The sequence below is a fragment of the Mucor velutinosus genome (assembly GCF_035048745.1).
Source record: "Mucor velutinosus strain NIH1002 chromosome Unknown tig00000268, whole genome shotgun sequence".
Lineage (NCBI taxonomy): Eukaryota > Fungi > Mucoromycota > Mucoromycetes > Mucorales > Mucoraceae > Mucor > Mucor velutinosus.
Genome location: NW_027041917.1, coordinates 199190 through 215245, shown reverse-complemented (window position 1 = coordinate 215245; position 16056 = coordinate 199190). Strand labels below are relative to the sequence as shown.

The following is a 16056-nucleotide window of genomic DNA, read 5'->3' as shown; positions in this document are numbered from 1 at the left end:
TTTTGCTAACCATAGCCCCAAAATGTCCCTTGCGATTGTCGTCATCGGATTCATAATCTAAAAAACTAACTGATCCATATTAATCATAGAGCTCTAAACTATTTACTCCGGGCGGGAAAGGATTTGATATATAAAGCATTTGTATTTTTGCTAAATAAAACATCTCTTCTTTTTCTCATATCTTTCAACAAAGAAACTCTTTATACATCATGTCTGTCCTCGAACAACTCAAGAAATTCACCACCATTGTTGCTGATTCCGGTGATTTTGAATGTAAGTAACTCTCATGACAACTTTTAATGCAAGATGTTGAACGCGTTTCTCGGTATAGCCATTGCCCAATACAAGCCCCAAGATGCTACCACCAACCCCTCTTTGATCTTGGCTGCTGCTCAAAAGCCCCAATATGCCCATCTCATTGATGATGCTATCAAGTATGCTCAATCCAAGAACATGTAAGTTGTCAACATAGTCAATTGGGATGGTGTGGAGGCATCGCATGCTAATTCAGCACTGTTTGTTTGCTAGCTCTTCTGAGGAGAAGCTTGATTTGGCTACTGATAAGCTTTTGGTCAACTTTGGTTCCGAGATTTTGAAGATCGTTCCTGGTCGTGTCTCCACCGAAGTCGATGCTCGTCTCTCTTTCAACACTGAAGCTACCATTGCTAAGGCTCTTGTTCTCATCAAGTTGTACGAAGAGAACGGCATCAACAAGGACCGTGTCTTAATCAAGATTGCTTCCACCTGGGAAGGTATTCAAGCTGCTCATGTCCTCGAGACCCAACATGGTATCCACTGTAACTTGACCTTGTTGTTCGGTTTCGCTCAAGCTGTTGCTTGTGCCGAGGCTGGCGTCACTCTCATCTCTCCCTTCGTTGGCCGTATCCTCGATTGGTACAAGAAGAGCACTGGTGAAGACTACTCTGCCACCTCTGACCCTGGTGTCAAATCTGTCAGCAAGATCTACAACTACTACAAGAAGTTTGGTTACAACACCATTGTTATGGGCGCTTCTTTCCGTAACACAGGTGAGATTGAGGAATTGGCTGGTTGTGATTTCTTGACCATCTCTCCTGCTCTTTTGGGCTCCTTGCAAGAAGACAACAAGACTTTGGAACGTAAGTTGAGCCCTGAGGCTGCTCAAGCTGAAAATCTCGAGAAGGTCACCTTCTTCAAGGATGAGAAGGCCTTCCGTTGGGAAATGAACCAAGATGCCATGGCTACCGAGAAGTTGTCTGAAGGTATCCGCAACTTTGCCAAGGATGGTCTCAAGCTCGAGAACATGTTGAAGGAGAAGCTTGCTTTGTAAATTATATCCTAAACCCCTCTTTTTTCCTCGTAACAACAAACAAAAAACAACAATCATCTCTTTATCAAGATCTCGCCATCTTGATGTCCTTTTTTTTGCATCACATAATAAATATCAATAGTTTTGTTTAAAATAGTCCTAATCTCCATCTAGGGGTACACTAAATGTGCTCACATCTCCTTCAGCTTGACCCGTGTTATTATTACGCAATCAATCAATTTCCCCGACCAGTTTTAAACATCTGGAATAAAATTACAGCGCCAAAAAGTTTAGAATTTATCCTTTATGTAATCAAATGCATTGATTGAAGACACGTTGCAGCATGAAAAGATTCCAGGTGCATCAATGTCTATTTAATATACACGTTCACCATGCAACAAAATGGCATACCTTACTAATTCTCGGCTTGATTGGTGGAATCAGCCAAGTTTCTTTTGTATCACTCGGGTTATTTCACAAATACAAACAGATTAAAGTATTATGTAATCAATTGGCTGCAGTCTCTTCCATGGGAGTTGGAAGAGGGGGGGGGGGACATGACGGATAAAATCGCTGCTCAATTCTAAACGGCGAATGAGCAACCTAGGGTAACTACAGGTTTCCCCACCAAACGTAGGGGTTTGGTATGATTATGTAAACACAACATAATCACCATTGTAGAATATGAGGCTGTGGGTACCTGTGTGCCTGTGGCTCTTCACAGGAATATCCTCACTGGGTGTTGATGTAACATTTACAGCCCATGCCTCATTCATATTTTGAGTTCGGCCATCCTAATAGAGTATAAAGTTGAGATATCAGATCTTTTTCTGTACAAGTTTGCCGACGATTCACAATGTACTCTCCACGTGTCGTTGAACGTTTACTTACGTGGCATCTTTCGGGCGCTCATAAAGCTTGTATATCTTCAGAACCCAAAATTATGCTATTTTAACCAGATTGAGATGTCCGTTGTACTTTTCTGAACATGGCAATTTACTGTTGCAACATGGAACCTGATCAGTTTCGTTCCAAAGTAGCTGTTACATGTGCAAACATCCGCAATTGTCTCTCCCGGTGTTATACAGTGTATAAGCGCGGATTTAGCTGTGGAAAGCCCTGAACTTTGGGTGTCGCAGTAGTTGTCTTCGTGTACGAAATTACAATATCCCCCACTTGTTGTGATTTCTAAGTACAGTGTTTTGTGAGCTATACCTAGAGTATACGACCATTTGGGCGTGATCAGGTTGTGCATTCATTTTAAATACGTGTTTAAATAAATGCGTGCTCGCTCAAATAGCAATATCTTCCAGTAATGCAATCAGTGCTCAATGGGAACAGCAAAGCACTCATAAACTTGCTTTAGTTTGCCCCCCCTTCTATAGCATGAGATGCAATACAGTGAACATGCTGCACCTGTTATCTTTTGATGTGTGCGATTCTTGAATCGTACTGCTACATTCTGACATTTCACTGTTTAGCTCCATAATATGATGTAAGAAACTTCCACAAACTACGCACAGCCGCCGATCTGACTCTTCTGCGATGCTTTACGCCTGTGAAGACAGAAACAATTCATATACGCGCGGAGAGCATACTTACAACGCCTCTTACTAGTCAAGTATATGCAAAACGCAGCTTAATCTGGACGTCTTTGAATCGTGCTTTCTCGTGCTAGAAGCTGTTTTAGACCGCCAGAGTAGTACCAAACAACTGCTCTCATCTAGTAGTAGCTTTCTGACACCTTTGCTCAACTTTTTATAGGATCGTCGAAAATCGGTAAAAAATCATGAGGGATACCTCATAGTTTTCATCGAAAATCAAATGATCATGTTTTTGACCTTGAAAATAGAGACTTTTACTATGGCATATGCTAAATGAAATTGTTCCTATCGATCCAGAGCAACCCCTGAAACTTTGTTTGTAAGATTTTTAGATGGAAAATCTCTACATTTTGGCCCAAAACTGCATTTCGTATTTTCCAAAATTGCTCAATGAGCTTGTTCAAAACACCTTTTATATTTAGTACCGTTGAAAGCGCCTTGAAAAGTGCTTCAAGGATACTTAAGAGGGTGTGGGGTGATTATAACATTTTACATAGTCGAATCTTGAAAATAAGTCGAATCGATTCCAAAAAGTTCGAAAATGAACAAATCAGAACGAAAAGAAATATAGGCGGACATTTAATTTATTTTGGCGGCTGGTAAGGTCATTTAAGGCCATTGTTAATATGAAGGCAATCGATGTTTTAAAGGAATCTGCGACTTGAAAAGTATTATATCTAGCTTGGCCTGGACGACATCTCTTAATTTTTTTCGTGTTTGTAAAGCGGATATTCATATTAATCAAAACTATCACTTTATTCAGCTTCCATAGGCCTCAATTTTACCCGCATATGTTGCCTAATGTTCTGATTAACATCCATAATCTAAATGCATCATCTTGCCACTGTTAAAGGCTATTTCCTAAAGCAACCATTTTGCAAACAATGGTCAAATGTCAATATCAAAGACGATGATCTTGTGATTGAAATCAGCAAGCACTGCACAATCAGCCATTAATGAATTACAATATTAGATCTAACGTTTTAGCTATTATGAATTTTGCAATATTAGCCAAAGGCCCACGGCAGCGCGTTCCACCTGAACGTAGGTTGGTTTCCCGACCTTTGTCTTGCTTTTGGGAAAACCAACCAAAGAGTCGAAATCCTCATCGTAACGAAATAAATATATGGTTCCTACACGTTGTCGAAACCTCAAAAAAAAAAAGGAAAAAAGTTGATCTAACAAGTATTTTGATAGATTGGTATTACTAAACATAGAATTCAATGAAATAGCATGACTGAAGATAGTGTTATATAACTTGCCACCTACTTTCCATACGCTTCAAAAGCATCTATTTACTGTATTGCCTTCATGATGAAAAGGGCATTGAGTTTGTCAGCCGGCTCCACCAGCCAAAATAATTCAAACCCAGAATTATATTCTACTTTAGATTGGCCAAAATTTGGCAGTCTCTCGACTCGATTGAATTATTTCTGCGAATTCGACTAAGTTAAATATGATGATCACCCTATGCTACTTTAAGCTTTCCTGGAGTGCTTTTCAAGGCGCATCCAACGGTACCAAGTAAGATATATATTTTGAATAAAATTGTTGAGTAATTTGTGAAAATATGAAAAGAGGTTTCTGGCCAAAAAGTCGAAATTTTACATATCAAAGCTCCACAAAGATGAGTTTAGGGATTACTTTGGATCGATAGAAACATTTTGATTTGTTATATACCATAGTAAAAGTCTTCATTTTCAAGGTGAAAAATACGATCATTTAATTTTCAATGAAAACCATGAGGGGTACCTCACGCTTTTTAGTGGAATTTTGTCCATATTTTTTTGATCCTCAAAAAGTTGAGCAAAGGTGTCAGCAAGTAACTGCCAGATGAGAGCAATTGTTTGGTGTTATTTTGACAATCTAAAACGGCCTTGAGCGCGAGAAAATATAGCTCAAATGCACTCAAATTTTGCTGTATCAGGGACGCTAAGGACTAAAAAGAGGTAATATCTGTATGCTGCTTGTCCGTATATGAAGTAGCTACGTGTATATGGATGTAGAGCACCACATAAGAATCAGATCCACAGATAGTATGAAGGGTTTTCATGTGTAAGTGGAGGATCAAGTTGAAAGTAGCAGTATTCTGATAAGATATGCAAGGGCAATCGGTAGCACGAGTTGCCACTGCGTAAATTGGTTTTCACTGAAGCGTAAACACTCATTAACATTAAAAAAAAGGTTAATGAAGCACTTGATCTTTCAATACAGCATAGCTTCAAGTACTGCAAGGACATAATCCCATCCAGTAACATTGAGGTCTTTCAGAGCGATTCATTTGAGGCAATCCCTCTCTCTCTCTCTCTCTCTGAGAGACTGAACCCCCTAATGAACTCAGTTCAGCAATAAGCTGTTGATGAAATCGTCAAGAAACAAAGCCGTCTCCATGATCCAATGAAGCTCTACTCTAAGCCTTAAATTTTTTCTCTCCTAGACACTAGTCACCTCCATGCAAAAAAGTATAAATACATGGGGCAAAAGGCAGAAAGTTTTTTCTTCTTTACAACGCAAAAAAATAACAATTGTAATAAAAAGCATTCGTGTGAGATGGTTACCTCGGTAATTATCTATGAAACAACGAAATCGTCAAGCAATTGAATACTACCTATAACACACGAGATGGGTGCACAGAATGGTTAGGATTGATCTTCGTATTAACCTATGGCATTATGTGCAATTTTGTGGGTTTCATCTTTTACATTGTTGTCTCTTTGACGGCATCTTTATTATACATAAAATTGAAATGAAAAAAAAAAAAAAGTGCTACAGCATGATTTCTTCTTCATCCTCATCAATCAGCTTGGGTGTCTCTTTCACGGGTTCCCTAGGCCTTATTGTCACTGTATCCATTCTGATGGTGTTTTCCGTCGAGCAAAAGTATTCGGCAGAGTATTTCTGTTGTTTGGGCGCATCGTCTTCGGTTCGCATTGATGTCAATAGTGGCAATAAACCCTTTGTATCATGCACTTTTTCCTTGATCTCAAACAGCAAATGTGTGCCAATGGTCTCATCCACTGTTCCCTCAAATGTCAATCCGCCCAACTGCAACAAAGGTCGACCCTCTTCCATGCCCTGCATGTCTTGGTGAGCACTCTTGTATTCAGTACATCTTAGATACAACCTACCACGATACGACATCCTGCGCGCGCCTTTTGTTCGACGAAACTGCTAGAAATAGCCCTTCCCATGTCAAATGTTACATAACTAGACTGGATGATGGAATGAGCTCAGATAATTGAACAATCCAATGACAATTACCTCTTCCTCATATTCGTATTCACTGTCGCTCATTGTGCTGGTGTTGTGTATAAAGAGGATGATCTGCGAACAATGAAAAAAAAAAATTTACATTTCATGTCATTACACCCAGTCACTGATACAACACTTGATGTTTCCTATTCTCCATTTGATCAGCTGCCCCTTAAAATAAATGATGAAATGCCTCGAATTCGTATAACTTGCAAGGTATTTTTAGTATACCTATGAGGTAATGAATGAAGCGCGCTCAAGTACATTTATAATTCATGGTTATATATTACGCCTCTCCCCCAACAAGCACTGATTGTATAGTGCGCATCAGGATCCAATTCGCCTCCCGCATGAAATGAAATGTTAAAAAAAGGCATGCCCAACTCACACGCTTTCTTTCTCTTTCCAATTTCCCCTCTTTCTTCTTGAAACAAGCACACGCACAGTCAGACTAGGTCGTATACCAAGTAAGCAGCCAATCCCAAATTACCATGGCAAAAGGTAGAAACCGAATATACTTTGCCATTGCCTCCATCATATCCTCTATCCCCGCTATCGTTGCCATATATGCGCTTAAAGAAAACCTAGTGTTTGTCAGTTCCTTACTTTTTGCTCTTTCCATCATTAGCATGAGCCTGTCTACATTTTTATTCCTCGGTTACAAAACCGTGAAGCATGGCACACCGATGCTATTCAACATCTTGGCAAGTCTCAGCAAATCCTTGGCTCCTCTCACTCGATATTTAGCCAAAACGACCATTATTGGACCTCTATTTGCCTTTGTGATACGATGCTTGTTCTTTCTCGGTTTCATTTTATTGTTAATGAGCGATCAGCTCATCCGTGCAGTGTTTAGGCTGTTTATTGGAAGACATCCTTCCAAACAAAACTACTGTAAGTACAGCATGACTATAAAGCGCAAACACAGCAGCTCAATTTCGCCTTCTCTAGCCATCACAAGTGCAATGGATCCTCGTATAGAACTATTTGATGATACAATCCCGAGATCGAAACATTTGGAAGATAGCGAACTATTCAGGCAGAGAAAGCAACTGCGCATGACTGACTCCACTGGCCCTGAATCACGCGCACTCACATCATTGTTGAAGAGGCCAAAATACTCGGTGCCTCTGGCTTATACACTCTCCGTAGCCAGTAAATTGGTGTATGAAGAAGTCGAGATCATTAAATACGAGCTGAAAAGGGCAGGATTTGATGTTGACCGCACATTCAAGCCAATTGCTTATAAGGTTTGTCTAGCATGTTACACAGATCAGTTGAAATTTACAACATACATGTAGAACATTTGTGCTTTCATCGCTGAGAAAGATGACGATATTCTATTGGTATTCAGAGGGTAAATATAATATACATATTGCAATTCTTGTACTACAGCCACCTGTATAGAACCAATCCATTGAACATCCAAAACTATCTCACCAACATCTCCATGACCATGACAGAGATCAAATCACCGTGGGGGCCCATGGGTAAGGTACACAAGGGCTATTGGAAGGCCATGGGAGAGCCCATGAAGCGTAAGGACGATCATGAGACTGTGAAAACGACCATGACACCAGATGGGCCGGTGTTGCGCATCGAGCTTACAAATACGTCAGTATACCGAACCATTGTATCCGCTGTTCAGGGCACAGCTAAAATTATCAAGTTCCTGACGACCAATCTGTTTCATCATGTCAAGGAGCCCATTGATAGCAGTTGGGTGGGACCTGATATCGATATTCGTACCAACAGCATGTACGCATTGGCAGAAAAGCATATTTTAGAATTGATTCATCATCATCACTCGCCAGACGAAAAGCAATCGAGAAGAAGATCTGGGCTATCACACGGGGGTACAGCACCCAGCACCACTGCAACAAAAAAGAAAAAGAGACTGTTCATCACAGGGCACTCGCTAGGAGGCTCAATGGGGTTGAGTAAGTGGAGGACACACGCTGTCAAAGATGAGCTGGCACTTATAGTTGTACATTATAGTCTTTCTCGCAAAGATGCTGCAATCAAAGAGCCCATTATTGGACCATTTTGCAGGACTGTACACGTATGGACAGCCCAAGATTGGGGATACCGAGTTCTCCAAGGTGTTTAGTCCACGCATGACAAGCAAGATTTTTCACCATGTGTATAACAACGACATTGTGCCCCGTATCCCTCGTTTTTGGCACTACGAGTAAGATCCATCTTCTTTTCAGCAAACATACATCATCTCATCTCTTTTTATACAAATATAGTACCCCACCTGGATCACTCGTCTATATTGACTCTGCATTCAATATTACCATTTACCCGCCAAACCCTTACACAAATGAACCAGTGCCTGTACGTCCGATTTCGTTCCTGCATTTATCTGGATTGTTGAATCGATATGTCATCCGTCGCCTGCCCCGTGAAAATCAAATCCGCATCTTGTTTCGTATTCTGTTTCCCTTCTTTATGAATGACCATTTCATCAACGATTACTGCCAGAGTTTGCGACAAGGTAAAGTGCAGTGGGTTATCATGGGTGCTGGTGGACTGGAAGGCGGTGATGAAGAGCAACAAAAGGCTGTACACAAGCGCGGCAGTCTGCAGAGACGACTTAGTATTGTAGATGTTCATGATTGATAGACGGCACTCAATATAGCTAAATAAACTAAATACCCCCCTCCTTTCATTCCATGATAAAGAATTGCCCTATCATTTATTCTATTCGTGCTGATGATGATGATGCCATTTTAAAAGTAATGGCTGAGGACATATTGTGGGATATTAACACCAAACAGTGATGCGACAAATAATGCAATCCACAAGGCGATGGGGTACAAGAAGAGTTCTGTGTGAACCAAAAAGGGTAATGCTATGGTGTGTGTATTAGTTTTGGCACCAAAACGAGCCTGCGCATCCTTACCATTGAAGCCTAAAAAGACGCCCACCATATACCAGACCAATGCAACGCAATACATGAAATTGCCAATAAACATGGATATCCAATTTTCCTTCAAAATAAGCGGCAAAAAGAACAGCTGAATCACATATAAAATGAGGTATACTGGAATAAATGCATTGCAATGGACGTCAAAAGCATACGCCCACTCCACTTGCTGTGCTACTGCGTACGTGTTGGCATTCTGAATCAAAAACTTGTTGGAAATGTACCTATTGCATTGTAAGTATCGTAGTGTGGAGTGCCATGATGCTGCTACTACCATGTGAATGTTGCTATCATTGCTCCAAACAGTAGGAAGTCTATGCACAGCATCGATAAAATGGTCTTGATGATGCCATATGTGCCCAAATGATATGTGAACCCCCAAACTATGGCAGATACTGACCGTACATTTGAGTATCTTCTTTCTTCTGTCAAGCGATGCTCTCTTACATGTCAAAAATGCTGCTAAAAGTACAATGAACGCTGGGTCGTCTCTTGACCATCTGTTCTTGGTCTCTATTCGGTGCAATTGAATTGAGTTAATTTGCTACATTAGATTGATACAATGGCTGCATTACGTTTATGGTAATAAATGTTTCGATATCTACAAAATAGCCGCATTAGCTTCATGCATTGCTCTGTTGAATACCAACTTACACTCTTCTCGGCGCAATTAATAGATATCCCATCTGCCATAAAGCAAACTACGTTCATCAAGTATGAGTATGCTATGATACACGCTTTCTATAGAGTGCTTACTTCAAAGTCCATTTGTGGAAAACGAAACAATCGACGCAACAGAGCAGGCGAGCCCTTTCTGTGTCTTGCACCCTGATTATAATACGATGCCGATGATGATGATGGACCAAGTGTGTTATTTGTAGTGGGTAATATAGAGCTCATTTATAAGATACAACAAGACGAATGGAAAAACTACCAAAATTGAAACAAATGTACATTACACGCTCCAAAGACTGCTTTTCATATAGAGAATGGTAGCTTGAAACTGCACGGTTTATTTACTGATCTGTTCTTATCTGGAACCTTTTGATCTCTACAAATGCCTCGAGTTTTAAGGGTAGAATTAAACATCAGAGATCTACTTGCAAAAGATGAATGCAGAGCCATCTGATCCGAAGCCTTAACAATCAACTGATGTTGAACTGTTTCCGTAAGCTAACAGGGCACATGCAGAACACCTTTGGGGAATGCAATGGCACTAAAAGATAAATATAAAAGCATATACTTTATTTACAGATCATATACATAGTTTGACAATGTCATTTAATTGGAGTCACTTCATCACTCAACAGCTCATATTTTGTAATCAGTTCTTTCCACTGTTGTTGCATTTCATCCTCAAAACCGCCATTAATAGACTTGAACATGGTTTCTAAGTTTTCATCTCTTGAAATAACGGTATCGGTAGGCGGCGTTGGTACAGGTGTTGGAGCAGGCGACACTTGCTTACCCTACACAATCGGCTATGAGCTCACTCTTCAGGAGCATTGCGTTGCTGTAACTTACTTGGACGTCTAAAGTCAAATAATCCACCTCAACCTCTTCTTCAGCATAGTCATCGTCGGTGATCATACTGAACGAGCTTCTTGTGCTTGCATCGCTGTTGAATGAGGATATTGTATTGGCAATGGCAGTTTTCTTAGGCTTGTCAAGATGGTGGTGCTGTTGTGTATTATTGTTTACACTCTATATATAGCAAAACGTAAGCATCTATATATGTGTTGATAAGTAAGCAACTTACCGTATTAGGCGCTTCGTCTTTGTTGTTGTCGTTATCGACAATATCACTCTCTATTAATGAATCGTCGATGGTAGATGTCTGTATACCATATGAAGAGGACCACAACGAGGAGGCCAGTGTAGTGACAGAAGAGACTTGGCTGTAATTCTCGTTTTTGTAACATCCCAAGCTACTACCACCACTCCAAGAATGATGTACAGGTATGCGCGCAATAGATGGCTGCTGCTGCTGCTGCTGTTGTTGTTGTTGTTGTTGCTGATGTGATGCTGGTTTGGATTTCTTGATCATTTTAGAAGGTGATACAGACCTTGATCTACTGCCATTGCTGCTGTGGAACAACTTTCCGAGAGATGGTATACTGGACGTGCGTCTTGATAGGGAATTGGTTCTTGAACGAGATAGATGATGGGTTGATTGCTGCATCAGCTGGCTCTGTATGCTTTGCTGAATCTTGACAATGGTTTGAGCAGAGTAATCTCTTGATTTCTTGAGACAATGCTCTAAATAATACACTAGCCAACATACCATGAGCTATTTGAGATGGGTTTCAGGCAAGCACTACTTACTATTGTTCCAGAAAATGCTCTCAAAATCAATTGTCTGCTCAGTGGATCGCCTGAATGATTGCTGTGACATGGTCAGGTTGGTTCTAGTGCAGATATTGAACCGGAAGCCTTTCATATCTTCAGGCTGTATCAGGCCCACTATCCAGGGATTGTACAATGTATTTCTTGAAGAAAACAGACTGTCCATGCTTATTCCTCTGTCATCCGCATAAACAATAGTGGTGTCGCTCTTGTACTTGGCTGTAATGTAGCTCTCTTGATCGTAAATGTTGCAAAAGCTAGGCATGCCATTCCACATTTTCTGGTAGGCCTTGTCGGTAGTGAGCTCATATCGCTTCATCAATGCTCTTGTCTTTTGATATACAGTGCGGAATGTGTCGATCTTTTCCACGTAAGCTGCTTTCCTTGATTTTGTACATGAGATTTCATCACGGATTGGTATAATGGAGAACAAGCGAGGGCCTTTGTAAAAGTACTTTTCGAAAGAGGTAATGTTGGACACCTGATCTCTTGTCAATTCTGGCACGGCAGTAGCAGACAGAATGAATGAGCCAGGACGATCTATGCGTCATTGAGTGAGTCTCTAGTAACACAGACATCTAAGATGTGTACAAACCTGCTACGCCATCGAACATTTCTATGCTCTCCACATCCGCCCAGCCTTTGAATTTCAATGGTGGCTTCTCCACCTTATGGTGGATACTGCCTCTTAATATGGAGGCACTGGATGAATTTGTAGGACACACAGGGTTTGAGCTATCCAGTAACTGATGAAGGTCGATCTCTCTCGAGTCAATGGAGGACCTGCTAGCCACCAGAATCTTGTCTGTGAATAAAAATATGGACACGGCTCTTGTTGGTTTGTTGGTGACACGATGAATTTCAATGGCGTCAATATGTGCTATGAGCGATCGTTTCTGATTGATTAAGGAGCACTAATTTAAGGTTTAGATGAATGATGTGATGATAACAGCATAAACGTGAAACTTACGGGTGAGTCCTTAATAGCCTGATACAGGTTCAAAAAGAGTGTGGCTGTCTTGGTAGGGTCATCATCGGCCATGGTGGCAATCTCTCTAGCCTTTTCACAAGCTGCTACTAAGCCATGGTAGTCTGCATGGTCCTTTGGTGTCAGTTGAAGAATGTCTCTCAGCATCATGGAGTAGCGACTGATGCGCTGAACAGGCTCCACCAGGATGTCTTGCAACCGCTTCCGCTTAAAGTCAGAGTGATCTTTTACTTTTGTCAGGAATCGCTTGTAATTTTGGTTTGCCTTGTATTCCTTTGCGTGCAATTTTTGTGCTTCGGATTGCTCCAAAAGGTACTTTCTGTAACACTCGAATTTAATAATCTACATGTATTAACGGATGATGAGATCATTTGTTTGCACATTTAGCCCGCCATTTCTCATATTTACATGCTTTTGACACATCTCGCCAAAATTGTCCGTGGTTGCCAGCAAATCTGTCAAAAAATCGCTGTTTACCTTCATAATCTGGTCAATGTTGAGAAAAATCTTTTGGCATTTAAAGGTATTTAATATGCAGTTCTTTTGTTGCATGTTGGCTCGGAGTGGTTTCACTACATGTTTGACAATCGTTTTCAATGTGTCGACATATGATTTCTCGGTCTTGATGAACTCCTGAATGCGGAATTGTCTTTTATCGTCGTTTCTTTCAAACTAACGATGCCACCCCCGGTTAATTCTTCTTGTTCTCAGAGCTGCTGTTTGTCAGTAGTTACCTCTCTCGAAAGTGTGTCGAATGCTTCGTTGTGGTTGTCGTGTGGTGTGGTTTTATGGAAACACGATGCCTGCTCGTGAATTTCGGTTCCAATGATGTTTAAAAACTGTTCCAGCTGAATCTGCTGCTCTGTAGAGATATTAGTCGAGAGTCTACTAGTGCCTATTGCTCATGTCCATACTCGCTGTTCTATTCTTTGAGGGTATAATCAAGTCTATATTTTGACACTAAACAACGAATTAGCGTGCAATTTTAGTAAAGTCCACAAGCTGGCTATTTACTGTTGGTTGCGCTGTTTGCTTGGTGATTTTATCATAGAAATCGCCTTGTTGATGAGAGTCCTGTTGAGGAGTGTTGATGATTTCTTTCTGCTTTATTAGCTTCCATTGATGGCAGTACCCATTCGTTAATAGTTGTGATTTTAGTTCCTGACATTTAAATAGTTGAGATTTAGACATTGCCACAAAACCACGGCCAACTAGACTTACTTTGAGATTGCTCATTATGTTTTGAGTAAAGAAAGAGAAAGAGAGAGAAAAAAAAAAGGCAAGAAAAGAGCATGTTGGGTTTATTTATTATGCTTTTTTTATTTTTTTGTTATTGTTTTACCCTCCTAAAATAGTGATTTGTGCAACTGCAAAAAAATACAAACCATGCTCTTTCTTTGACTTTTCATTGTCTGTGGGCACAGTCTGTTCATTTGGTATATTTATTGGCTTCTTTGTCTTTGTCTCCATGAAATATGAACACTTTATTCGTTTAATAGTGTCTTGCACGTGTGCTGTTTGCACATTTCAATATGCTTTCAAAGAGCTATATCGACAGTAATAGAAGCAAATGTCAAATGCATGAAAACACACCTTTTTTTTTTTTTTTTTTTAGTTCGACTTATATATTTATATACACATTTGAACACAAACTCATGAATGAGTGGAAACTTGACAAGAGTGAAATTGTCTAATTCCATATTGGTAACACACGTTTTAGCAAAAACAAACAGTTGGTGATGATGATGATGATGGTGGATGATGAGATAGACTCCGCGTTAATGTTTGAAGAAAGTGACGGAACAGGCTGAAATGTGGATCATTGTTTATGGTAACGTGTTCAGCTTATTTTCCCATATCATCTAACAGTAATATTGGAAAAGCAACATGGGTACATACGTTAGCATGTGGAGATTGCTGCCATGCTATTTCTTTATTCAACAAAAATATCATAAATTGACTAGAATGTGGATGGGAGATGGATAGAAAAAGATGAAACGTAATTAGTAGTAAGAGTATTAAAAAGAGGTAATAACTGCTGATAAGAATCAACGGGTATAAATATACATAAATGCTCAAAAGTTGGCACGATAGTTGACTAGCACGGCGATACTGTAATGGCTTTGCTTCTTATTCACTTTTGTATTTCGCACTACTTCATCACTAAATTGAATGGGATCATCATCTTCTTCTTGTATAAATAAGCTTTCTTTATCGATATCGTGATGTAAACTGTCTGCTTCATGCTGTGGATCTGCTGATATCGACGATCTTCTATCGTATTCTTCGCTGCTATATGTATCGTAGATAGTGACATTGCTGCGAGATGAGAATCGGACGGATTTACTGGTAGTAGTAGCTGATTCACTGCTGCCGCTTGTGTCCGTACTGCTGCTACTCTTTCTTCGATTGCTCAGTTTGGATTTTGCTGATTGATATAATTTGGAGATGGAAGTTGGCATTAGGAAAAAGGAGGAGAAATGAAATAGATAGAAATGAACAACAATCAACATGATTTGAATATATATATGTGTGTGTGTACAAATAAATCAATGGTCACAGTGAGTGGTCAGCCATTGCGTCTAATAGGTACTGTATTGCTTCTCTATGGAGATCAAGGAAACGAGCATAATTTCTTGGTATTTTTGCCCAATCATCTCATGAATGACGCTTTACTGCTCAGCATTTAAGCTTAATTACTATGCGACAATTTCAAGCGCGGTTAAAAAAATGACACCATAGAAAAATCCATTGCCCTATAGACAAATCAACGATTCGCCTAGAACATTGCTCTTCTCGTGAATCATTATAAACATATTGGTAATCCACCCAAATTTGATTAGTAGTACTGTTTACCTTAAAGATGCATGGTCTCAGAAGAGTGATATGGACACAATGGAGTGCAATGTAATTTGTTGATCAAGGTCTCTATCAGAACATAAAAAATTTATAACTTCTAGGCATTTTCAAAGCCTCAAACAGGAAAGAAGTTGATCTAACAAGTACTTTGATAGACTGGCATTATCAAACATTGAATGCAAGGATAATAGCATGGCTAGCGATAGTGCTATGTAATTTGCCACCTACTTTCCATACGCTTCAAGAGTATCTATTACTGTATTGCCTTCATGATGAAAAGGGCATTGAGTTTGCCAGCCAGCCAGCCCCACCAGCCGCCAAAATTACTTTAAACTCAGATTCTTAGTCTACTCCAGATTGGCAGTTTTTCGACCTGATTTAACTATTTTGCCAGATTCGACTATATAATTATGATAATAATCCCATGCTTCTTTAAGCTTTCTTGGAGTGCTTTTCAATACGCATCCAATGGTACCAAGTAAGAAATATGTTTTAAAATAACTTATTGAGCAATTTATGAAAATATGAAAAGAAGATTCTGGCCAAAAAGTCGAGATTTTCCATATCAAGGTCCCACAAAGATGAGTTCAGGGATTACTTTGGATCGATAGAAACATTTTGATTCAAGATATACCATAGTAAAAGTCTTCGTTATCAAGATGAAAAATGCAATCGTTTGATTTTCAGTGAAAACCATGAGGGGTACCTCATGCTTTTTGGTCGAATTTTGGCCATGTTTTTTTGATCCCCAAAAAGTTGAGCAAAGGTGTCAGCAAGTAACTGCCAG

General features: G+C 39.9%; 6 protein-coding genes across 6 annotated transcripts; 2 read left to right on the top strand and 4 right to left on the bottom strand.

Annotated features, from left to right (window-relative positions):
- Positions 1–209: 209 nt before the first annotated feature.
- On the top strand, positions 210–1309 carry ATC70_003845 (uncharacterized protein; the record flags this gene model as incomplete). The annotated part of the gene is made up of 3 exons (XM_064823200.1): positions 210–273; positions 332–455; positions 529–1309. 3 exons carry the CDS (start codon positions 210–212, stop codon positions 1307–1309), a joined length of 969 nt encoding a protein of 322 aa, XP_064678512.1.
- A 4349-nt stretch (positions 1310–5658) lies between these two features.
- SWC4 (swr complex subunit) lies at positions 5659–6186 on the bottom strand (the record flags this gene model as incomplete). Its single annotated transcript, XM_064823199.1, has 3 exons — positions 5659–5967; positions 6021–6104; positions 6154–6186. 3 exons carry the CDS (start codon positions 6184–6186, stop codon positions 5659–5661), a joined length of 426 nt encoding a protein of 141 aa, XP_064678511.1.
- A 587-nt stretch (positions 6187–6773) lies between these two features.
- ATC70_003843 (uncharacterized protein) lies at positions 6774–8769 on the top strand (the record flags this gene model as incomplete). Its single annotated transcript, XM_064823198.1, has 6 exons — positions 6774–7038; positions 7096–7394; positions 7446–7501; positions 7552–8084; positions 8143–8335; positions 8397–8769. The coding sequence occupies 6 exons, from the start codon at positions 6774–6776 to the stop codon at positions 8767–8769; spliced, it is 1719 nt and encodes a 572-aa protein (XP_064678510.1).
- A 110-nt stretch (positions 8770–8879) lies between these two features.
- Positions 8880–9976, bottom strand: ATC70_003842 (uncharacterized protein; the record flags this gene model as incomplete). The annotated part of the gene is made up of 7 exons (XM_064823197.1): positions 8880–9001; positions 9053–9300; positions 9351–9471; positions 9524–9589; positions 9652–9677; positions 9731–9777; positions 9833–9976. The coding sequence occupies 7 exons, from the start codon at positions 9974–9976 to the stop codon at positions 8880–8882; spliced, it is 774 nt and encodes a 257-aa protein (XP_064678509.1).
- Positions 9977–10353: 377 nt separating this feature from the next.
- On the bottom strand, positions 10354–13646 carry APR1_1 (aspartic proteinase precursor; the record flags this gene model as incomplete). Its single annotated transcript, XM_064823196.1, has 11 exons — positions 10354–10545; positions 10601–10780; positions 10836–11347; positions 11402–11962; positions 12018–12336; positions 12393–12752; positions 12819–13082; positions 13145–13272; positions 13325–13370; positions 13425–13571; positions 13632–13646. The coding sequence occupies 11 exons, from the start codon at positions 13644–13646 to the stop codon at positions 10354–10356; spliced, it is 2724 nt and encodes a 907-aa protein (XP_064678508.1).
- Positions 13647–14485: 839 nt separating this feature from the next.
- On the bottom strand, positions 14486–14872 carry DAL1 (Allantoinase; the record flags this gene model as incomplete). Its single annotated transcript, XM_064823195.1, has 1 exon — positions 14486–14872. The coding sequence occupies one exon, from the start codon at positions 14870–14872 to the stop codon at positions 14486–14488; it is 387 nt and encodes a 128-aa protein (XP_064678507.1).
- Positions 14873–16056: the final 1184 nt, after the last annotated feature.